Source organism: Saccopteryx bilineata, chromosome 2 (genome assembly GCF_036850765.1).
Source record: "Saccopteryx bilineata isolate mSacBil1 chromosome 2, mSacBil1_pri_phased_curated, whole genome shotgun sequence".
Lineage (NCBI taxonomy): Eukaryota > Metazoa > Chordata > Mammalia > Chiroptera > Emballonuridae > Saccopteryx > Saccopteryx bilineata.
The window spans coordinates 343,228,360-343,244,648 of NC_089491.1; the positions used below are offsets into that span (position 1 = coordinate 343,228,360).

The 16,289-nt window shown below is 41.2% G+C and overlaps 1 protein-coding gene across 2 annotated transcripts in view; it reads left to right on the top strand.

Moving 5' to 3' along the window:
- Nucleotides 1-16,289, top strand: part of LOC136326478 (probable maltase-glucoamylase 2) — a 56,473-nt gene that overhangs the window by 20,780 nt on the left and 19,404 nt on the right. For both annotated transcript variants that reach the window (XM_066262477.1, XM_066262476.1), the window contains exons 11-17: nucleotides 158-289; nucleotides 374-472; nucleotides 2,603-2,716; nucleotides 3,587-3,668; nucleotides 5,839-5,956; nucleotides 11,021-11,192; nucleotides 11,703-11,819. In XM_066262477.1, the coding sequence (XP_066118574.1) occupies nucleotides 158-289; nucleotides 374-472; nucleotides 2,603-2,716; nucleotides 3,587-3,668; nucleotides 5,839-5,956; nucleotides 11,021-11,192; nucleotides 11,703-11,819 (834 nt within the window). The remainder of the gene's footprint in view (nucleotides 1-157; nucleotides 290-373; nucleotides 473-2,602; nucleotides 2,717-3,586; nucleotides 3,669-5,838; nucleotides 5,957-11,020; nucleotides 11,193-11,702; nucleotides 11,820-16,289) is intronic.

The window sequence follows — 16,289 nt, forward strand, 5'->3', positions numbered from 1 at the left end:
CTGGCTTGAGCAAGGGGTCACTCACTCTGCTGTAGCCCCCGCTCCCCATCAAGGCACATACGAGAAAGAAATACAGCTTCAGTTTTAATGATCAGCAACCAGAGTCATCAGCACAGTGACATTGCCTAGGTTCTCACAGGCCAGCTCTGTCTTCCAGGATGTCCAGTACTCGGATGTAGACTACATGGATGGAAAGAAGGATTTTACTCTTGATGTAAACAATTTCCCCCATCTCTCGGAGTTTGCCAAGGACTTACATAGAGATGGACTGAAATATGTAATTATTATGGTATGTTCAAACACTCGGTAGCCTAGTTTTTTCCTTTAAAATGCAGAAGACATTTAGAAAACCACTATCTCCTTTATTTACTAGCATGCTGGCATCTTGCAAGATCTTCAATACCAGCCCTATAAGAATGGAAATGGCAAGAAAATATGGATCATGGGAAATAAAGGCCCTGCTGCTGGGCAGGTAATTCCTCAAAAAAAAAAAAATCAGAATAAATTACAATAATCTAGGAAAGTTTGTACTTTTGGTATGCTAATCAGTGGAAGACATATGACAATCTCATAACTATTCTCATGGCTTCAGAGATTTCTGTTATTATTTTTTTAACCCGTAGATGTAATAGTAGAGTGATTAGAATTCTTAAGGATGTTTTTTTTTTTTAGTTGAAATATATTTGATATTTAACACTGTGTAAGTTTAAAGTGTACAACATGTTGATTTGGTACATTTGGATGTTGCCGTATGATTTCCACTATAGCGATAACATCGCAATCGCATTGCGTATTTTCATTTCTTTTTTTCGTGGTGGAATAACTAATATCTAGTTTCTAGAAAGCTCGCCCCTCTAATAATACAGCAAGTTGAGGAGCAATATACTATTAGAAGAAAGTGTACTTATTCTTCAAGTCCTCCTGTGTCACGGTTTCTCTCTCTTCCCCAAGACAATGAATTCAACTATGATCACGGAGCGAGGATGCTCATAGGCTAATTTGAAAACTGTCTCAGCGAATAGGTTTTTCATTTACATGAGACTTATAAAGAGGACCCAGCCTTTATTCTAACAGAGCAATTTCAGGCATTTGAACAGGCTGCCTAGGAACATGTTTACAGGGCAGCTGAGCTTTTGAGAGGTATTTTAAATCAAATCACGTAGTCAACCTTTTCTTCCATTGATGTGCGGAATCAGCACTGCATGACTGGATCATGGGAGATTTACTAAAACTGGTGCTTCATCTGAAAGTTCACATGGCCACACTTCTTGTTGCTCCTGACATTTCACTTGGCAAAACTTGTCTTTTCCAGGTTATCGATGACCCCTTACCTAACTGCTCACTTAATCCCTAGTGTTGACTTTGTCTACCATACTTATTTCAATTTATTTTCTTTTTCATTGAAGCAGTAGAGAAGTTCCCTTCCTTCTCCAAACCAATTCTTTGCTTTTACTGTTTCATGTAAATTTCTAAAATATCAGATAGACCAATATTCTTACACAAATACAAAATCAGAGGCCACGATCACATAAGAATTGCTTTGTTTATCTGACAAGTAGATTATCCAGACCTGTGAGTCACTTCAGTAGCACTCGTATTTGAGTGGTATAGAATTAGAAATCTGCATAAAATCACAAAAATTTAGATAGTTACCTCCACTGACCAATAAATACCAGGAATCATTTGCTCTAAGGTGCTGGTAGAAGTGATAGTGCTGGAGGTGATATGGGTTAATTATAAAGGACTTTGGTTAGAATGAGCGTTGCTGGGTCTTGTCTAGGTACAGTGTTGCTATAGGAGATACTATACCTTTGTCACACCACTTTTTTCCTGGGGTTCAAGGTTACTTCTGATTATTATATGGTGCCCCATCACCTAAAACAAAGAACCAGGAGATAGACAAATAGATATTCATTATACTGCCTGAGCATAAAGTTGTCCCTAAATGACAACCTATCATTTAGTGGGAAAATAAGCAAGAATAGATGTGTAGAACCTTATATCCTGTCCATTCAGAATTTTCAGTAATTTGGATATGACTGTGTCTTAGTATTATTTGTGGAAAATGTTAGAATCTCACCTTTGGTAGGGATAGGAAGAAAAGATAGAATAGAAAATGTTTGACCTGAGTAAGAGGCACAAAATTTATTTAACCATTAAAAAAAAAAGATTGTTTATATACCCCAAACCAATGTATTATTTATAAACAGCATAATTCAAAGCAGATTTTAGATGACATTCAATTAACATCACATTAAATAAACTCAATCATTTTCTTGTAAAATATCTAGTTAGTTAGACGTTCCAGTATTTTAAACAGTTCTCTCAATTGGCCTGGCATAATAAAATTTTACTTTTTTTTATTATAGAAAAAAGACATTTGGTGGCTTCTCATCTACACAATAAGATGTTTTTCCCCTTTTATTTATTTTTTTCCTTCGGTCCCTTGCATCTATCTTAACATTTTGTTCTGGGAGAAGAGTCACAAGTTTGGAAGCTAAAATGATAGGCAACATGGGGCTTCTGGTAGAAGAGACAGCAGCCAACAATAACAGCACGAGTGAGACGCTAAACAAGCCATCATGGCCTCTTTGTTCCTTAGGGGTATCCTGGAAACACAGTCTTTCCCGATTTTACTAATCCCGAGTGTACCCAGTGGTGGACGGATGAATTCAAAGAATTCCACAAGACTCTCGAGTTTGACGGCGTGTGGATCGTAAGTCATTATTGCAGGATCAAACTACTTTTGGGGATGGCTATTTCAAATTTTGAGAGGAATTTTAATGCCAATCTGTAATAAAATAGTTGGCTCACCACAGTGTTTTTGAAAATCCTTTTACTTAATGCTGAGCTCTTATGCGATAAATTAGATGCCCCCAAACCCTGAATTTTAATCCTCAGTCTGCACCCAGCTGGCTATTTCTTTTTGAGAAAGTCTTTTGCTTTCTCAGAGTTTGGCTTTTTCTTCCATTAACTGTCTTTTCACGTAAACATACTATTTTAGCCCTGGCTGGTTGGCTCAGTGGTAGAGCCAACTTCTATTTTATTATTAGGGCCCCTTTTATTTTTCAGAGCATAGCAGGTGAGGAAATTACTTTGAAATGTGAAAAATCATCTCTGTTTATTAGCAAGATTATGCATCACCTATTTTTAATCTCTTATAGATAGATTTAATCTCAATTGTATTTTCCTTTTGCCCCCCACTGAGAGGAATAAAAGACAAGAAAAATTATAAAATAGACTATTACCCTATCTTACATTCTTTAAAACAATACTGAAACAATATCAGCAACAATAAAATCACAAATTAAAGGGAAGAGTTAGCCTTTGACATAGTTTTTCTTAATTAACTGATTAAAATCAACATATAAAAGGTTGAGTGTACCTGATATCATTTAGAGTCAGAAGGTACCTTAGAGACAATGTAATCCAAAAGATGAAAGAAAGGTCAAGAAAATTTAGGAAGATTACTTAAGACCCCCAAATCAATGAGACCCTAGCTATCCAGCTTCTAGTTCAGTCAATATTCAAAAACTAATTGTATATACGTAACATTTTCCACGGTGTGTATTTTGTGCCGCTGAAGGAAATGGATGAACTGTCTATCCGCCAGGATGGTGACCATAAGTGTGAAGACACCAGATGGAACTATCCTCCTTTCACTCCTCGTAAGTTTTCACCTGTTCTCAAGGATGTACACATAAGACGTTGAAAATAAACTCAGTGGGACTCAGTGTGGCCAGGAGCAATCTTACTTCTCAGTTTAAGGAGTTTCCCCCACTCCCCACATACTCCCTTACCTCTCCTGTCCTGGAGACCTTGCTGTATTGTTTGGTCCCCGATTACCTTTTTGCTGCAATCATTCAAGGGCAAGCATGTGGTGAAACTCATATTTCCTGGTCTTGAGTTCTACATTCTCTCCCTTCCTGTTCACTTTGTCTAACCCCCTTACACATGTGGTTCAAGTTTAAACTTTATGAGACTATTAGAATACTGGAAGTACAAACTACCTTCTATTGGAGTAAATCTGCAATGTGTGTGTGTCTGCGTGTGTGCGCGTGTGTGTTTAGCTCATTCTCAACAGCGTCATTGGTTCCTGTTAGTCCTTACTATTTTTGATTCCCATTTCTAGTCAAAGTCAGTTTTCTAGTCCCTGATTTTGAAAGAGTGTGTGTGTCAGTGTGTATGTGTGTGTGTTTGTGAAACAGTATAGTATTTGTGGAAACAAATGGACCCTAACATCTCAATGGAGTACACAGTGCAGTTTATTTTTTGCTTATATAATACTCTGGTGGACGATGTGTAGCTCTCATCCAGGTGGTGATTCAGGAATACAGTTACTTCCATTGCCTGGTTCCCCTGTCTCGGAGCACTCCATTTCCAGCACCCTAGGTCAAAAAGAAAGATAAAGGTAGTGGGAATTTTATGGACAGGGCTGGAAGTAGGGTGTATTCAACTTGCTTACATTTCTTTGGCCATAATCCCATCACGTAGTCTCTGCTAAACTTCAGGCAAAAATATAAAATACAGTCTCAGGCTCCCACGAAGAAGGCACAGGATTGGTGAGCATGTGGCCAGTCTTCAGCCTGTTTCTTCTGGTTGTTTCTCCACTTTACTTGCACCCTTGGACCAAGGTTTAGCTGTTTCTTTTCCCCATTAGGTCACTAAAGGAGTGGAGAACATTTTAGGAGGAACTGTGACTTCAGACCATTTAACTTCTTGCAAAATCTGTCTCTTTCCCCCACTTATCCTTTGTTCTTCCTCTGCTCATTCTGTGTTCCCCCCATTTTTTCCCTGTGCATCAGTTAATCATGTTTCCTTTTTAATCTCTTACTTTTCTACTTAGCCAAAACTAAGATGTGGGGTATTTTTTTCCTACACAAACTGTAATCTCATTACCTGTAAGCTTGTGACAAGTACCTCACTCCCTGCCTCCCAGTATTTTGTCTATTTACATAGATCGGAACATGTATTGTACATTAGCATGAAAAAGATTGAGACATATTACCTTTGCCCATGGGGAAATCTTAGTGTGGCTGTGAATCTCAGGCCACAAACTGAGCCATGCCAGAAACATAATTGTCTCTTTCTTTCATAATTATACACAGTTCTTCACTCCAAACCCTGGTTCTGTTGGGCGGGTGGGGAAAATGCAAGCTTGGTCTTTCCTGGTTCCACCACTTTCTGAGATTCTGAGATCGTGCCTCAGACCGAGGCCCTGTGAACAGGCAAGGCTTCACGGAGGATGACAGGGCTGGTCCCCAAGGAGCAGGAGGAGAGTGTAGGCCACAAGATGGAACACGTTGAGCATTTTAGGTGTGAGAAAGGGAAAATTCACTCAGAATGCTGATATCTAAAGGCAGGACCTAAGTTCTTATTCCTGAAACCACTCCAATGTCATACCTCATTTTTCTTTTTAAAGTATAACTGCGGTGTGAATGCAGGTAATAGTAGAGTGAATATATTCCCTTTTCTCTGCTCTCATATCTGTTCTTTGTACACTCAAGTCTCCTTGATTAAATATATATAGTTATATGTGTGTGCTTTATTTATGTTTTATCTCAGATCAACTTCACATTGCTCTGGGCTTGTTCCTTGGTGGCCTCCACTCAGCACCATTCTTTGTGAGCTCAAGGGAATGCAAATTAGTTGTAATGATTTATCTCAGCGAGGGGTTTCCTGTAGACCCCAGGTAGGAAGTGGCATTTAGGATAGGATTTAAAATCTGGAAAGGGTTTTGCCAGGTGGAGATTGGGTGGGGAAGGTACAGGGACCAAATGACTCTGTGGTGATTGTGCTCGAGTTCGTTGTCGGTTCACAATGGGTATTTCCCCGCAGGAGTCCCGGACCCCGTGCTGTTTGCAGGGACCCTCTGCATGGACACAGAGTTCAGCAAGGACCTTCACTATAACATGCACAGCTTGTACGGCTACCTCATGGCAAAAGCCACAAACTCGTAAGCACTTAATTACCTTCCTAATGCCAGATCTGTGGCGCTGGGAGATGGAGGGTGTCTCTTGTCATCTCTAAGTATCTTTTTCAAATATATATATTTTGTAGTTATAGGGCTCTAGAAGCTCAGATCTTGCAGGCCACTGAAGAGGTCTTTTCAGATAATCTCTTGGTTTCTGCACAGGATTGTTTCTGATTGGCTTTTTCCTGAGGACTTGATACTAGTTGGAAACAATATGCAAGTTAGTTAGAACCCTCAGTTGGAAATCAGCCCTGGCTTGGGTTCTGTGACTGAATGTGCTAGGGTTACCACACTAGGGTTGTCTGACTTAGCAAATAAAAATACAGGACACCTAGTTCAGTTTGCTGTGGACATGTCTATATACTAAAAATAATTCATTGTTTATATGAAATTCAAGTTTACCTGACTGTCCTGTATTTATACAGCAATGTTATACCATACCTTCCTGGCTTCCCACCCCACTACCCCCCAGGTCACCCTCAAAATTCTCCCTCTGCCCCAAGACACACACACTGTTACCACCACCACCGTCACCACCACTCGGCGTGAAAACCTAACAGAGGGACAGATGCTTCCTTTTCATACCTTGTCACATGAATTGTTTGCTGATGACTTTGTAAATTGGGGAATAGCTCCCTGCAAACTCCCCTGCCCCCACCAAGTTCCTTCTTTGGAAGGCGGTAAAACACAAGCATTGTGTCCAAGACAGCAAGAAACTTGGGGCTAAGCTTAAGGAGATTTTCATTTACATTTACAAAACAGATGGCAAAACTCAAGTATTTGAGGATTTGTTGGGGACTGGCCAGTGGCTTGGGAAAGAAGGTCTTAGGTTTCCCTCTGCTTATTTCTTTTGGTGTTTCTAGAACTCCATGGTGGCGGACCAGAGGGAGGGAGACGTTGATACCCTTCTGGAACTTTTCCCAGTCCTTCTACTTGACTTTTCTACAGCAACCGACATCACTGACCACTTCTCTGAAAGTCAGTTCCTTTGGTGCTGAGACATCACTCTGACTTGTCTCACCTGCTCTCTTTCCAGATGTCCCTTCCCGACCTCTGTTCCTTCCTGACCTCTGAATCTTTCTAATCTACTCTCTCACTATTGATGACTCTTTGGGGTTGATCCCTAGACTTCTTTCTTCACTCTCTGCCACACCATCATACTCTATTCCTGCTCGGTTTTTACTGTACTGTATCCTGATAATTTCAAAATCTATAATTCTGGACCTCTATAGCTTAGATCGCTCCCTGATTTTCAGATCCAGATATCCAAAACTACCTCCTGATCTTTTTTACTTGGACGTCTTCCAGCACCTCCAGTGCCATTCACCTGACTCTGTTACCTGTTTCTGCCCAGCCTCCACAGTCTGGCTAATCAGTGTTGGGACCGTTAAATTCCCTGTCTCGGTTGGTAGCAACACCACCCCATTTTCCTAGACTGCCAACTGATAAACTTGGCATCATCCTTGAGTTATTTCTTCCCATCTCACCCTCTCTTACAATCAGTCTTCAATCCTTTTGTTCCTAAAACACTTTTATACCCATCTCCCTTTTTTCCCCACTGACACATTTAATGGAAGTCATCATCATCGTTCACGTAAAGCTTACACCAGTCCCATGACCGCTAGCCTCCCTTCCCTGCCTGTAGCTTTGTGTCCCACTCATCTGTCTCCTACCCTTGCTATCCAGAGTGTGGTCCAAGCACAGCAACATCGGCATCGCTTGGAGGCATATTAGCACTGGAGCATTCTGGGTTTTCACGGGATCCCCAGGGGGATTGAGCGGATGCTCAAGCTTTGAAAGCAGTGCTCTTCACCTACTGCTGTTGACATGATTTTTCTGAATCTCACGTCTGCTCGTTTCTCTCCCCAGTGGGGGAAAAAAAATGATCTTTGGCTTGGTTTCGCCTAGACAATAAAGCCCAGGTACCCTCCCAAACCTGTAAGGTTCTTCATCACGTGGGTAACACTTCCTTAGTACTTTTCTTTCATCTTTGCTACTTGTATATTTTACGCTCTGGTCAAACAGAACTGTGTATTTCTCCTGAATTGAAATGCCATCTAATTCTTCCACATGGTTGCACGTGTTGCTCTCTCTGCCCAGGATGTCCTGCCCTGTCCTGCCCATTTTGCAAACATACACTTATCTTTAAAACTTCACCTCAGATGTTCATTCTGGAAACCTTTCCAACCGTCCTAGGAAAAGACTGTTCTCCCCCAACCCCTTCACTGTGTGCTACCTTTGTTCATATTATACTATACCTGGTATCCAGACACCTCATACTATAATTGTTAGGTATTCCCCCTTTTTTCCTTGCTGGACTGTCAGTTCCTTGTGGGCTCAGTCACCCATGCACCCTGGCCTGAGGGATCGTGTGTGTACTAAAAGCACAGTTGTTGAATAAAACACCCAACCCAGGGGTTGGGAACCTATGGCTCATGAGCCAGATGTGGCTCTTTTGATGGCTGCATCTGGCTCGCAGACAAATCTTTAATAAAAAAATAATAACGTTAAAAATATAAAACATTCTCATGTATTAAAATCCATTCATTTCCTACTGCTCATGTTCATGGTTGCGGGTGGCTGGAGCCAATCACAGCTGTCCTCCAAGACAACACTAAATTTTTATTGGATAATGTGTAACGTACACGGGTCATTGTATGGCTCTCATGGAATTACATTTTAAAATATGTGGCGTTCATGGCTCTCTCAGCCAAAAAGGTTCCCGACCCCTGACCTAGCCTGAGACAAGAAAGAAGAGCTGAACAGGCCCCAATGGGACCCGATGAATGAGAGCCATCACGGGGTCTGTTTTGTTTTCCTGCACCGCTCTGTCCTCATGATGTAATATTATGGTGAGACTGTGTCCTTGTCCAGCAAATGCAAAAGATTTTATTTTGAGAAATGAAAGCTGCAAGAAGAGGGACACACATTTCTGATTTTGTCGTCTCCCCTTTTCTGACCTCTTTGCCTTTCATTCAACCTTTCCTGGGGCGTCAGCGAGGTGGGTGAGACAGTTCCCACATCTCTGCAGTGAGAGTCTCGGGTTGGTGTTTCCCACATGCCTTCTTGTTCTGGTCTATTCTGACTCGTGGATGCGTCTATCGAAGCGTGGAAGGTGGGGGTAGAGTGGCTAATGGCCAGGTGAGAAAGAGAAAGGGAAGGCAGGGGGAAGGAAGGAGAGTTCCAAATTGCTTTGTTGCCAGAGTCTCCACATGATCAAGGTGCTGTACCCCCGTGGTGGACTGGGTCAATATGTTCTAATAGCTATCGTTCATGGTTAAAAGGTCTAAGTTCCCAGAATACAGTGGAGATAAACAGAATTTGGCCTTTGGGCATCAGGCAGCATTGGTTAAAATACAGATATGATGTTCATCCAGTGGGATCTGGCATCAGGAGAACTGAAGTTATAGATCTGGTGAATGTTTGGCTCGATGTTAGCTGTAAGTAGAGTTTGGGGACAGTGGTTCCTGGTCAGTCTACCGAGAGAATGCAGTTCACTTTCCTTTGAAAGCCTGAAGGCAGAAAGAAACCAGACCCTGTCATTCTGAGATCAAGACCTGACTGCAAATAGGCCAAGGGACTTGGGGATATCTGAGTACATTTCCTCCTCTGAGCTGTGAAAAAAATAAATAGGCTGTTATCTAATCAGTGTGACCATAATGGCTTCACTCTAAATCAACACGGAACTCAGATAACCTCATTCCCGTTTCAGTTTTACTTTGTATTCAATATAACTGGCAGGTGTTTCTTTCATGACCAAGGTTGGCAGGGTGCTGTAAACCCTCCCGCTGGCGGTAATACAGGTAGGGTCGCTAGTCCATACCGAAGGAGAAGTGAGGGTGGGTGTTGGAGAGTGAGTCTCTTCCATTCTGCCCTGATCTTTCAGTCGTTAAATCATCAGAATGGGGGTACTTCATTCTCTTAAACCCATCTCCTAGTTCAGAATTTTCTTCTTGTTTTCATGCTAAGGTGTTCTGCATTTCTAGATGCCCCACAACAGCCTTAGGAAGTGGGGAAGGTTGGCGACTGTGTGGGAGTCTGTGAGGAACTGCCCAGTCCCTGGGGGCATGTGGGTCTCAGACGGTGGGTTGGAAGGAAAGATTAAGGAGCTTGCCTGCCAAGAGCTAGACTCAGTAGTGGCTCAGGTATCACCATCCGATAGTTGTATCATTGTTCAGTTTTAAAACACTAAAGGAAGGTATGGATTGTATAAGAGAGGAGAGAGCAGGGAGAGGCCTATGCAAAATAGTGTTTTGAATAAAAGCTAGGAAAATAGCCTGCATCTTACTGTGTATTATCTCACAGCCATATGCCCCCCGTCCTTCCTGAATTCCTGTCCTTAATTCCTTTGTTTTACTTTTTGTATAGTTTTATTTGATTTGTATTATTTTATAATTCATACAATGAAAAATTTTATGTTTTAGTTGCTTTTAACTTCAGTAAGAGTGTCATGGGCCATCTTTTGAGACTTACTCATTTCAATTATGATTAGTTTGTATAGATTAGAGTTTCCTAACATTGGGAATTGCTAATAATAAGTTCTGAAGCTTCAAGGGAAGCCAGGTTCCTTGAGCCCAGATTGTGTACAAAGTCTCCTCTTTGGCAAGCAGTGGGTGCAGGGTTCCGACCTGAGCTGGTGCTGTGCTAAGCAGGGTGGTGAATGGGAAGCAAGGCACGGAGACAAGGGACATTGGGAAATTTTTTTCTGGAAGGAGAAGATGGGGTCAAGACCCCATGGTTCCCATGTATTGTCAACCAAAAGGGCTAGATCACAACCAGGTCCTGGATGAGCAAATATAATCAACAGGAGCCTAGAGAAATTTCTTAGGGGGACTGTAGAGGTATGTACTGTCCTATATGAGGTCTGAAACCTTGTCTAGAAGTGAGAAAGAAGCACTTAAGAATGCTAATCTAGTTTGCTCACCTTCCTGATACCCTGAGGTTTCTTCTCAGTTTGCTTGGGAAGCCCATAGCTACCTCTGGTTATAGGTAAATCCTGGACACTCGCCGCTCCCTTCACATTCAATGGGCTACGTTTGTTTTCAGGGCCTTGAAGAACATCTTCCCCAAGAAGAGGAACTTCATCTTATCCCGTTCTACTTTTGCCGGGTCTGGCAAGTTTGCTGCTCACTGGTTGGGGGACAATGCAGCCACATGGGATGACCTTCGGTGGTCCATCCCTAGCATCCTGGAGTTCAACCTGTTTGGCATCCCCATGGTGAGTTTCATGGTCAGCCAAGGAGCCTTCACCCTTTGCCCTTTGACACTCTTCCCATTACCACTCTTTGAGGTCTCTGAACACCAAGTGGCCTATGTCTTACTGAGATATGTATTGGGAAAGAAAAAACAATTTTTCTGTGTGGTGTCAGCTGCTTTCTGAAGATAGGATGGTAGCATTACCCCTGCATTGTCGTCCATGGCATCTCTGAAGTTAGCGAGAAAATCCCGTGAGTAAAAATGTATTTGTATCACAGAAAAATTCCATCCACAGAGCACTGATGAGAAGCAAAGTGAGAAATCGGGAACTGATTCTCGGTTGGTCCGTCAGTGACTGCACACCTGCTCTCTTATCTCACATGGCTGGAGGGCTGCCCTGGCAGCCTGGGCCCCCAGGAAGCAGGGAGTGATAGGAATGAGAGGTCCTCTTTCCCCTTATCACGTGGGTGTGCAGTCGGCGCTTTCCCCTCTCTCACAGGGCACGGTGCTTGTGTGTGTGCTTGTTCCCCAGGTAGGTGCCAATATCTGTGGTTACAAAGGTGACGTCACAGAGGAGCTCTGCAGAAGATGGATGCAGCTTGGAGCCTTTTATCCACTATCGAGGAATCACAACGGGCCCGGGTTCAAGGTAAGACCCCCAGGAGAAGTGACAGACAATTCTTAGGGTTCTCTAATCTAACTGTTCCCAAAGAGGAGTTGAAGAACCTCCAGGTTGGCCTCTAAGAGCAGGAGCAGAATAGTTACATTTGGGGTGATAGACCTAAAACGCAGGGTATTGGGGTGATGGTGTGTGGGATAGAGTATGTATATATATATACTAGAAAGCCCGGTGGTCATACGAAATGACCACTGTTCTAGATATTATAAATTGTAATTAAAATGATTTTTGTAAAGGTGTCTGCTAATTCAAACTGAATTACCCAGGGCAGGTGGGGAGGACGCCCCTTTGCTTACTGCCCCACGGGGTTTCCCCTTCTACTTGCTTAATTGCTTAAAGTAGAGTGCAATGAAGGAAACCACTGGCGGTATATTTCTTAAGAGCCACCGCTAGCTCAATAAATAAAGGTGATTTAAATAATAAAATGTTAATTCACATGTCAAAGATCTCTTTGTACACAACATTTCTTGTGTAGATCTTTTCATCATTTTTAAGCTCGCCTTGCAGAGGACCATCAATTATTTTTAATTTTATGTCCGTTCTTTCACAAACTCTTGAACAGGCAACATAAAGTTGACCATGTCCAAATGCAGGCTCAGATAAAAAAATGCCAACACGCTTAAGCGTTTGGCCCTGAGACTTATTGATGGTCGTAGCAAAGGCAAGTTTTACAGGAAATTGTCTACGTCTCAATTGAAACGGCAACCCTGTTTGAGATGGAGCCAAATCAATTCTTGGAATGACATGTATTTCACCTTTAGAAGAGCCAAAGACTTAGTTATTATGACATTATTTTTCAATTGGAGAACCTCTAGTCTTGTACCATTGCAAAGACCCCTTCTGGTGTCATTTAGTGGAACTACAATGTTTCCGTACTTGCAACATTGAGAAAATCCTTTCTTGCCACAGTCAAATTGATTAGTTTCTAACTTGAAGTTTAAGGACTGACAGTGTTCACATTTAATATTCATGTCACCAGAGGAATGCTCAAAAATTAAAGTTTCTCCGTTTGAAACTGTTTTAATCCTTTTTGCGTTTCGGTCAGCATTACTCAGTCATTTTTTTTTGCATTTCTCTCCTGCCTTTGTTCAAGGGACTCATTGTGTCGAGACAGGCTTTTTTGTCTTGCATCTGAGGCAAGCCTTGTTTCTCTATGCTCATCAGTCTCATTTTGCCGAGAAAGACGCATTTGCTCTGCGACTGAAGCAAGCCTTGTCTTTCTCTGCTCAGTGGTTTCTTTTTGTTGAGAAAGCCGTTTTTGTGTAGCTTTAGCTCCTTTTCTTTCCTCTTCAGTGCTGTATTTTCTAGGAGGCATTCTTAAAAGAAATTACGTTAAGATGTAGTTTTTATGTAAAACAGATGATTGCCAATGCAAACAAATGTTCACCTTCCCCCTGACAGGCTCAATTTGCGTTCAGCCTTAAATTGTTTCAAAAGCAGATGATTGCCAATGCAAACAAATGTTCACCTTCCCCCTGACAGGCTCAATTTGCGTTCAGCCATGGCAACTTCACCCCATTGGCTAGTACAGTTACGCAAGCAACCAATAAGCTATCGGCGACAAACAGACACTTAAGCCGCATATAATAAAGATACTCTGTTGAATGGTTTTAGTGTTGGAAACTCACCAGCAAACATTGGTTAGAAGAGTTGTTAAGGTTTCTATGGTGTTGCTATCACTTCTGTTACCACCATATATAAGATGGGACGATTGGATATTTCACTTCAAGTAATCCAAGGGAAGCCACTCGTAGATATGGAGGAGCAAGGGGAAAAGATTTAGGGAGGAGCAGGTCAGTGATGTGAAATTTTATTTTTCACCTTGTGACAACATTCTTCTTTCTATGAACAGTTTGGGAGACCACTGCCCACTGCTTCTCATGACATATCCCACTTTTCTCCTCTTCTAACCAAAATCATATTTTTGATGCACAAGTATATAGTAGAAATGGGTTCCAAGGGACTCATGAGATGTTTGTGGTGATGTCAGGAGTGAGTTGGGTGGGATGCCCTTTCTTTTATTTGAGAAATTTGCAACTGCAGTGTTTTCCATTGAGTGGTTTGGCTTTCACTGGGCTCAGTAGAGTGACTTATTCATCTTCCTTTCCAATCCAGTTCGTGACTTTGTCCCATGACATGTCTCTAACGTGGGAAAGATGTGTAGTCAGGTCTTCAAAGTATTTTACCTTGGGGATTTCCCAGCCATTTGTGATCTAGAGGGAAATGAACTGTTTCTGAATTCTAAGCAGGTGTCTGGGAGCAGGAAAGGCAGTGTTCTTCCTGAAGAGGGGTCCTGGAAGGACTTATGTCGATAAGAACTCAGGTCACTTTGGCTGCCAGGTGACTGGGCTTGTTTCCTTTCCTCCCAACTGCTGCCGACCCCAGAATGATAGTTTAGATATAACTTTAATGAGTACAAAGACACAGGTGCCGTTATTTTTAATCTACGTTATATAACTCAACCTACCCTGAACATCGTATCGCCCACATTTTGTACACAATATTAATAATGAGCCATTTCACCTTCTTTTCTTTCTGCAACGTCTTCAAAATTCAGTGCATTTTGCACTTGCAATACATTTCAGTTTAGATGCTAACCATTCAGTAGTTGGAGTGAAATGTAGTCCTACTGAAACAATCAAGTTATGTGTAATTAAAACAATATTTACAGTGATTCAGTTTTTTTTCATTTTATTTTATTTTTTTAATGGGGTGACATCAATAAATCAGGGTACATATATTCAAAGAAAACATGTCCAGGTTATCTTGTCATTCAATTATGTTGCATACCCATCACCCAAAGTCAGATTGTCCTCTGTCACCTTCTATCTAGTTTTCTTTGTGCCCCTCCCCCTCCCCCTTTCCCTCTCCCTCTCCCCCCACCCCCCGTAACCACCACATTCTTATCAATGTCTCTTAGTCTCGCTTTTATATCCCACCTACGTATGGAATAATGCAGTTCCTGTTTTTTTCTGATTTACTTATTTCACTTCGTATAATGTTATCAAGATCCCACCATTTTGCTGTAAATGATCCGATGTCATCATTTCTTATGGCTGAGTAGTATTCCATAGTGTATATGTGCCACATCTTCTTTATCCAGTCATCTATTGACGGGCTTTTTGGTTGTTTCCATGTCCTGGCCACTGTGAACAATGCTGCAATGAACATGGGGCTGCATGTGTCTTTACATATCAATGTTTCTGAGTTTTGGGGGTATATACCCAGTAGAGGGATTGCTGGGTCATAGGTAGTTCTATTTTCAGTTTTTTGAGGAACCACCATACTTTCTTCCATAATGGTCGTACTACTTTACATTCCCACCAACAGTGTATGAGGGTTCCTTTTCTCCACAGCCTCTCCAACATTTGCTATTACCTGTCTTGTTAATAATAGCTAATCTAACAGGTGTGAGGTGGTATCTCGTTGCAGTTTTGATTTGCATTTCTCTAATAACTAAAGAAGATGAGCATCTTTTCATATATCTGTTGGCCATTTGTATTTCTTCCTGGGAGAAGTGTCTGTTCATGTCCTCTTCCCATTTTTTTACTGGATTATTTGTTTGTTTGTTGTTGAGTTTTATGAGTTCTTTGTATATTTTGGATATTAGGCCCTTATCTGAGCTGTTGTTTGAAAATATCATTTCCCATTTAGTTGGCTGTTGGTTTATTTTGTTATCAGTTTCTCTTGCTAAGCAAAAACTTCTTAGTCTGATGTAGTCCCATTCATTAATTTTTGCCTTCACTTCTCTTGCTTTTGGAGTCAAATTCATAAAATGCTCTTTAAAACCCAGGTCCATGAGTTTAGTACCTATGTCTTCTTCTATGTATTTTATTGTTTCAGGTCATATGTTTAGATCTTTGATCCATTTTGAGTTAATTTTAGTACAAGGGGACAAACTGTAGTCCAGTTTCATTCTTTTGCATGTGGCTTTCCAGTTTTCCCAGCACCATTTGTTGAAGAGGCTTTCTTTTCTCCATTATGTGTTGTTGGCCCCTTTATCAAAAATTATTTGACTATATATATGTGGTTTTATTTCTGGGCTTTCTATTCTGTTCCATTGGTCTGAGTGTCTATTTTTCTGCCAATATCATGCTGTTTTGATTGTTGTGGCCCTATAATATAGTTTGAAGTCAGGTATTGTAATGCCCCCACCATCATTCTTTTTCTTTAGGATTGCTTTGGCTATTCAGGTTTTTTTATAGTTCCATATAAATCTGATGATTTTTTGTTCCATTTCTTTAAAAAATGTCATTAGAATTTTGATGGGGATTGCATTAAATTTGTATATTGCTTTGGGTAATATGGCCATCTTGATTATATTTATTCTTCCTAACCAAGAACAAGGAATATTCTTCCATCTCATTATATCTTTTTTGATTTCCCTTAACAATGGTTTGTAGTTTTCATTATATAAGCTAGGTATTTTATTTTTTTTTG